Here is an 8,170-nt window from a genome sequence, read left to right on the forward strand (position 1 = left end):
GAGGGTTCTTTCAAAATGTAACCTTCTCTGATTCTTTTGAAACATGGTTTTCTAACTGTTCAGATTTATGAATAACTATTGAAGGGTCACCTATCGAGTAAAGTAAACTATGCAAATTCGTTTTCTATTGCTCCATAACAAAACATCCCCAAATTTACCAGCTTCAATCAATAAACATTATTTCACAATTTTTGTGGGTCAAGGATTTGGGAGAGTTTTGCTGGGTCTCTCATGAGGTTGCATTCAAGCTCTTGGTGGGGGGGCCGCTGTCTCTGGTGCCCGCCTGGCTCTTGCGGAGCTACTTCTGAGCTGACCTTGCGGTTGTTGATGGGAGGGGTTAGTCCTTCACTATGTGGGCCTGTCTATAGAATCGCTCACAAAATGGCTTCCCCAGAGCAAGTGACGAGAGAGAGAGAGAGAGAGAGAGAGAGAGAGAGAGAGAGAGAGAGAGAGAGAGAGAGAGAGAGAGAGAGATTATTTTGGGAGTGACATACCATCACTTTTGCTGAGTGGTATTGTCACAGTGGTCAGTGTGGGAGGAAACTGCCCAAACATGCAAATACCAGGAAGTGAGAGTTTTGGGGACCAACCTGACGGCTGGTTGCTACACTATTCCAATTGTTCTACACACATTTGGTCTGCAGCCTCGTGGTTCCTCTGTCTAGGACACTGTGGTGACAAATAAAAATTTAAGGTGTGAAGAATTAGTTGGCATCCATGGTACAGAATGACCTCAATGGGTAGGCTCACCACCACACACATACTGTGTCACTAGTTGTCCTTTTATCCTATTAGAAGTCCAAGACATGCATCTTCAAATGGCGAATGCATTGTGCTAGGTTTGTATATGAAGCAAACTTATAATTAAGCACGTAGTTTAGAATGTATTTAGGAAATAGAATGATGTAAACAAATGTGGATACACTGAGTATTATACAGGAAGAACCAGTTCCAGGTCCGTGTGTGTTACTAACTAGAACTACATCAGGCAAGTCACCTAACCTCTTTGAGCTTATGATATCAACTATAAAATGAGTGTGTGGTATTAGGTGGTTTCTAATAATATTGCTATTTCTAAAAATTGGTTATTTAATGATATTCTAATTATGGAAAATTCCCAATAAGATGCATTTCAGAGTATAACTTTCTAGACAATAGCATTTCTAAAGTAAGAGACATGCATCATAAATGGGCCCATAATCTATCTGAATCAGATCAAGATTATTGACTGCATTCACTTATGACAAACTGCCATATGCTGGGCCCCTGGGATATTCAGGGCTGGCATTAGAGGGTGGTGTGTAAGCACTGCAGAGGTTCCTCCTATAGGGGCCAGAGAGGTGTGTCCCCAAAGCACAGTTTTCATAGGTCATATATGCAGCATGTGGTCATGTCTATCCCCACAGGTCTAGGTGTATACCTTTTTTCATTTACATGCCATAAAGTTGACTTATGTTAAGTGTACAATTCAATGACTTTTAGCACTTTACAGAGTTATGTGATCATAACCACAATCTAATTTTCATCATTCCCAAAAGGCCTATATCCATTTGTAGTCAATTGCTTTTCAAGCTCCAATCCCCAGGCAACCACTAAGTCTACTGTCTCTATAAATTGCCTTTTCTGGAATTTTCATACAAATGGAATCATACACTATGTAGTCTCTTGCACCTAGTCCCTTCATATAGCAAGAGGTGTTCAAGGTGCATCCATGTTGTAGTATGTATCAGCAGTTTGTTCTTCTCATTTCAGAATAATATTCATTTGTACGGGCATTTTGTTTATGTCTTCACCAATGTATGGACATTTGGGCTACTTCCACTTTGGAGCTGTTAGAAATAATTCTGCTATGAGCATTTCTGTCAAATCTTTGTGAACATATGTTTTCATTTCTCTCAGGTATATACCCAAGTAATGGAATTCCTGGGTCACATGGGTTAAATTCTATCAAGTTTTTAAAAAACTGCCCAACTATTCTCGAGAGTGGCTGCCCCATTTCACATTGCCATTTTTTATTATATCAACAGGCATTGATGGGCAGTGAGGAAAGTGTAAACTGGGGAGTCTCTTCTCATCAGGGCGACCCCAGCTCCCAAAGACCTTATGCCTAACTGACAATGAAGCTTTGGGTCAGTGACCACTGAAACAATTGTTTTCTGGGCTAAATTCTTCCTGATTGTACTAAGAAGCAATCCCTATTGCCCTACCTGGTTTGGCTCAGTGGATAGAGCGTTCCATAGACTGGAGGGTCCCTGGTTCAATTCCAGTCAAGGGCACATACCTTGGTTGCAGGTTCCCCAACCCAGGTAGGGGTGTGTGTCTCTCTCACATCAATGTTTCTCTCTGTCTCTCTCCCTCTCCCTTCCATTCTGTCTAAAAATCAATAGAAAAATGTCCTTGGATGAGGATTAACAAAACAAAAAAAGAAGAAGCAATCCCTGCTTAGTTGTGTGGGTGCTATTGTGTGTTCTTTTTCACTGTCGAGACAGCCCAAAGGAAAGTTCTAAAAAATGTACCTCCCGCCCCAAGTAGTTCATTTTATTACATAAATGCCAATCTCTTTGTAGCCAATATTTAGACCTCAGAAAGAGACAATGTATTCCAGAAAATGGTCAAAGATATCTTTATATTAGTCTAATATTTTGCTTGTGAAAAAGTATCCTGCAGGTGAGGAAAGTTCTCTGTATTTTATTTAGGGAAATGCCTGCGTCATTTTCCTCTGTCGTTAGTTTAAAGGATCTTTAAGACATGGATGGACCTAAAGAGCAATATGCTAAGTAAGCCAAACAGAGAAAGACAAATACCATGATTCCATTTATATGCGGGACTGAAAAAGGATGTAAGTCAACAAACAAAACAGAAACAAGGTCACAGATACAGAGAACATTTTTTTTAAATCTTTAAATTCTTTATTAGTTAAGGAATTACAAATGTGTCCTCATTCCCCCCCCATTAACCCCCATCCTCTCCCTGCACCCCCCCATTAACCCAGTCTATGTTGTTCTCTATATTCCACAAATGAGTGAGATCAGAGAACATTTTGATGGTTCCCAGATGGGAGGGGGTCAGGGGGTGGGTGAAAAAAGTGAAGGGATTAAAAAGTACAAATTGACAGTTATAAAAAGAGTTACAGGGATGTAAAGTTCAGCACAGAAAATCTATAATAATAAAAGTGTAATATGCTAATTAGACTGGACAGCCAAACAACCTTCCAGACAACCTTCTGGACGAAGCCAGGGCTGCAAGGGCTGAGGCAAGCCACCGCAGCTGCAAGGACCAAGCCCCTTTCATGAATTTCGTGCATCGGGCCTCTAGTATAGTCAATAATATTATAACAATAAAGAAGTAATATGCAAATTGACCCTCACTCCATCGCATCATCACAAGATGGCTGTGCCCACAGTGGAGGCAGGGTTCCCGTAACACAAGATGGCTGTGCCCACAGTGGAAGCAGGGTTCCCGACCAGGCTGGTGCAGGGAACCTGAGGCTGTGCTCCCTCGCCCTGTAGGGCTTGACGGGGGACCACAGGCCGCACCCCTGGCCCAGTGGAGCTTGACAGGGGACCTCAGGCCAGGCCCCCCACCCCAGGCCATGGGACCTGAGGCCGTGCCCCCTGCCCTGACACTGGGCTGGGGGACCTCAGGCCATGCCCCCCCAGCCCTGGCGCCAGGCCGGGGGACCTAAGGGTGTGCCAGGGGACATGAGACTGCATCCCCCCGACCCAGCAGGGCTTGATGGGGGCCCTGAGGTTGTGCCCCCCACCTGGCAGGGCTTGACGGGGGTAGGACCAGCCAGGTCTGGATCTCACCCAATGGGGGTGGGGCTGGCTAGGTCTGGGTCTCGCACAATTTCGAGGTGCACATGGGTAGGCAGGGACTTGACTCTGGGTCCCACAGGGTTCCTCTGACAGGAGGAAGATTTTCATATACATTTTACTGATTTTCTTTCATCTCTGACACTTCTATTATAGAGAAAGGGCAAATAGCAATATTAACATATTTCCTCTAATTAATACTCTCTTAATCTGCACAAATTTCATGCACCGGGCCACTAGTATTATAACTATGTATGGTGTCAGATGGGTACTAGAATTATCAAGGTGATCACTTCATAAGTTATATAAATGTCTAATCACTATGTTATACACCTGAAACTAATATAATATTGTATGTCAACTGTGATTGAAAAATAAAAATAAAATTTTTTTTTTAAATTCTTAGTTTGTAGGCCATGGAAAAATAGGTCACAGTGGATTTGTTTGGCCCATGGGCTGTAATTTAGTGACAAATAAATAAATAAAGGGTCTCTAAGTATGGCCCTGTACAAATGTCAATATAAAAAAATGTACATGATGTGCACTCTTATTTTAGAAGCCATATTTTACTAAGTATAGTGGTTACTCAGTAAAAATTTAATGAATCTGCCCTAAGAATAAATTTCTACTTGAGGGGACTAAAATTATACAAAATAATGACTTAGTGTTGTAATAAAATGTCAATTTTATTAAAACTTCACATGGTTAAGTAAATTTGTTTTTCTTAAAGCCCATTTTATTGTATTTCTTCATCAGAGTCAGTTGGCTCAGTGAGACTGTCACTGATAAAGACATGTACAAAGTTAGCACCGCACACCTATAAACACAGATAGCCATGACGACCTTTCCCATATGTACAACCCTTTTACACATACACACATATATTTACAGCTAATAAATAACACTTAACGCCAAAGCATTGTTAATATATAATATATAGCGAAGTCCACAGAAGCCAGAGTTCCCAGGGCCATGCACTGATTTGATTCAGATGTTCTTAAGTTTATGCACTCAAATCCAGAAAATTAATGAATTACAATAAAGGGGGATGCCAACCAGGAATCTCACAACATTTATTTTTAGAGAGAATTCATGCCCAACTGGCTGATACCAATCACAACATTCGTCCCACTCTGTACAACCATATTTCTCAGGTGAACGGCAGACGTTATGGAACTCCGGAACAATTTCTAAGCCAACAGATCCCAATACATCTTTTGATCATTCACCTTCCAAGCCGCACTGAATAAGTAACGTACACAGCGCTTCATATGTGAGTATGCATGTGTTCAGGTGCCCGCACGTGTTCACAGTTTGGATTCCCAGCAATAGCCTCTGAGATATTTGACTTCATTTTATATTAATAGATAGAAAAGCATTCTGAACGCAGGAGATCTATTTTATAAATAATTGCTCGCTCACTCCTGACTCGTTGTTAAAAATAATTCTCATGACATTTCACGTGGCTGTGGCCATTGAGGATTCTTTTCATCAGGCATGTTGGTTTTAAGCACTGTTTATGGCTATGTCCCAGTAAAAGTGGTCCTGGTCTAAAATGTGTAGACGTTTGAGTGCTTCCGAATTTGACTTGGAACGCATGTTCTTGTCAAAACCAGGGAAGAAAGAGTCCTACTCAAAGAATGGCTGAAGCAGGGCCGAAATAAGCCTAAACCCGAATAGAAACCATGGGATATTAAACAACTTCACCTCGATGAATATAGTTGGGAAATCTGATGCTGAAATGATGGGATCATTTTCTTTCTCCATAGTGAAAATTATGTGTCAGCTAAGTGCAACAGGCTCATTTTAACACCTACCCAGGGAACACTGTTAAAATATAACTTTGAGACAAAGCAAGAGAAGGAGGGGAAAGATTAAGCAATAAACTGTAAAGCCTTTTAAGACTTAATTGTTCTAAATTTTATATCTCCTTTAATTTGTAACAGTTATGATGCAACCAACCCCAGGAAGTATTAAAGGTTCAGTCAATTCCATTCTCCACTCCTCCCTCCGGTCACTGGTTCCTGGTTAACTCCTGGGCGGCATCCAATGGCAAGAGGGCAGCGATTCCAAAAAAGGCAGGTATTTGACCAGTAAGGAATAAGTCCCACTCAGGCCATAAAAAATTATTTTCTATTCAGGCTTGGAGTAAGCTTTCAGAATGTATGGCTCCCGAAAATGCAGGATTCCAGCTAAAATATGAGGTTCTAATTATTTGTAGGCTATGACTAAAGTCACTACATAAAGAAGCTTTATTATTTTACCACAAGCCCAAAAAATTCTTATTTCTTTCTCAAAGGGTAAAATGCAGTGCTGTTCATATCTGCTGTGTTTTTGTTTTGGTTTTTAACTTTGCAAGATGTGCTATTTGGCCACTGTACTCCTCAAATTAAGTTAGCCACTTTTTAGTATTTGAGACTGTCTCTTAAGGTAACTAACAAGGATAGTTGGGATTAATACTCAGGAAATTTCACTTTTAACCACCCAACGGTCTGGGCGTCTCTTGTAAAAGTTATTCATTCTTCACAGAACTCATGTGCTGTTCTTCCTTCTGCAGATTCTGAGAAAAAAAAAGAGAGAGAGAAAGAGAAAGGTGATTTGTTACCTGCATCATGTTTTACAACCCTCTCCCCTCCCCCACCACCTTCAGATTTCAACTGGAAGGTCAAAACGAAAGTGAGAATAAACCAGGGACGATGTGGAAAATGGGTCAGGGCAAGATTGCATTTCCTAGAGAGGGAAGGCACTATGTCATCTCCTTAGCCGTGTTCCAACAAAGACTCATCCTCAGAACACTGAACCCAGCGGTTTCAAGAAATGCCTCGTTTGTGTGGGTGTTTTTTTTTTTTTTCTTGTGATATGAGACTTCTAAAGAGTTATATCAGAAAGAGAAACTTTGTCTGCTTGATTAACTTAATCACAGAAGGAAACTGCAAAAGGTTGCTAGTCTGGTTCATAATTACCTCCTACATAAGTTCAGATGCATTAAAAAATGCTGCCTAAGTATGTGTTGTCTCAGTAATCCTATAATCGGATGAGGACTGTATCATGAGACTTTCTCAGGTAAATTCTTATAACTTATAAATAATATGACCAGAAATACCTTATAAACAGATAGAGCTATTTCCTAATTTGGGTGGGTTTTTTTTTATTTACATTGACATATAGATTTAAAGTTGTGAATATTTGGGGGAGAATGTATGTGTACGTGTATGTTTGTGTATGTTGGAATGTGACATAAATTGATGTATTAAGCTTCACATAGTAGTCCTTTTCTGAGAGTTAAAGCAAATGTGAAATTGACTCAAATTTGTGATGAGGAAAAACAAAGCAACGAACCTGTTATTAGAACAGTGTCTATGCCAGTAACTATTCTCCGTTTCAAATTTATCTTGAGTGTCTTACATTAATGTTTGTAATCCAGATGACTCCACCTTGTCAATCAAAGTATATATGGTATATATACTTTGGCATGTATTATATGCCATAATTCCATTTTTGTAAAACAATTTAAAATATATAAGTACTATATGTGCATAGAGGAAGTCTGAAAATATAGCAGGCATATCTCAGAGACATTGCGGGTTTGGCTCCTGACCTCTGCAATAAAGTGAGTGTCACATTAAAGGGAGTCACACAAGTTTTTTGGTTTCCCAGTGCATAGAAAATTTAACAAGCATGTCAAACCCGCTGGCGGGCCACAGGGCCCACTGGCCACAAGTTTGACATGCTCGCTTAGTCTATGAATGGGCAATATAGCATTGCGTCTAAAAACAATGCACATACCTTATTTAAAAATGCTTTATTGCTAAAAAAAAAAAAATTCTAACCATCATCTGAGCCTGTTGGAAAAATAGAATTGATAGACTTGCTTGGTGCAGGGTTGCCACAAACCTTCAATTTGTTAAAAACACATTATCTGGGAAGCACAATAAAGCGAGATCTGCCTGTCTATTAAAATGTTAATTGGGGATTGTCCCTGGGTGATAGAGTCACAGTAATGTTCTTTTTGCCTCTTTTTTAAATCTACCTACAATCCACAATTATCCATGGATGAATTACATTAAAAATAGAAATTAAAAATAATACAGATATTCCGTGTAGGTCTGTAATATGTTTTTTCTGATTAGGCGATTCTTATTCTGTACTTTTGTCTAGAAATGTAACTGGGAGAAGACAACCCAAAAGCAATTGCTTTTTCTCTTTCCAGATACATTGTGGCCAGCCTCTCCCGTTGCTTGTGTCACTGGCTTGCAGGGCATGATCTAAGCTTTCTCCTCTTTCTCCCTGACTCTCTCTCATTAGCACTTGGCGCCTGACAGGGGATCGCGTGGAGGAGTGGAAGTGGCACAGCG

At 40.3% G+C, this 8,170-nt stretch overlaps 1 protein-coding gene across 1 annotated transcript in view; it reads right to left on the minus strand.

Annotated features, from left to right (window-relative positions):
- Nucleotides 1-4,529: 4,529 nt before the first annotated feature.
- Nucleotides 4,530-8,170, minus strand: part of LPL (lipoprotein lipase) — a 26,670-nt gene continuing 23,029 nt past the window's right edge. The window contains exon 10 of the mRNA XM_015557768.1: nt 4,530-6,375. Within this exon, the coding sequence (XP_015413254.1) occupies nt 6,375 (1 nt within the window). The 3' untranslated portion in view covers nt 4,530-6,374. The remainder of the gene's footprint in view (nt 6,376-8,170) is intronic.

Source organism: Myotis davidii, unplaced genomic scaffold, assembly GCF_000327345.1.
Source record: "Myotis davidii unplaced genomic scaffold, ASM32734v1 scaffold448, whole genome shotgun sequence".
Classification (NCBI taxonomy): domain Eukaryota; kingdom Metazoa; phylum Chordata; class Mammalia; order Chiroptera; family Vespertilionidae; genus Myotis; species Myotis davidii.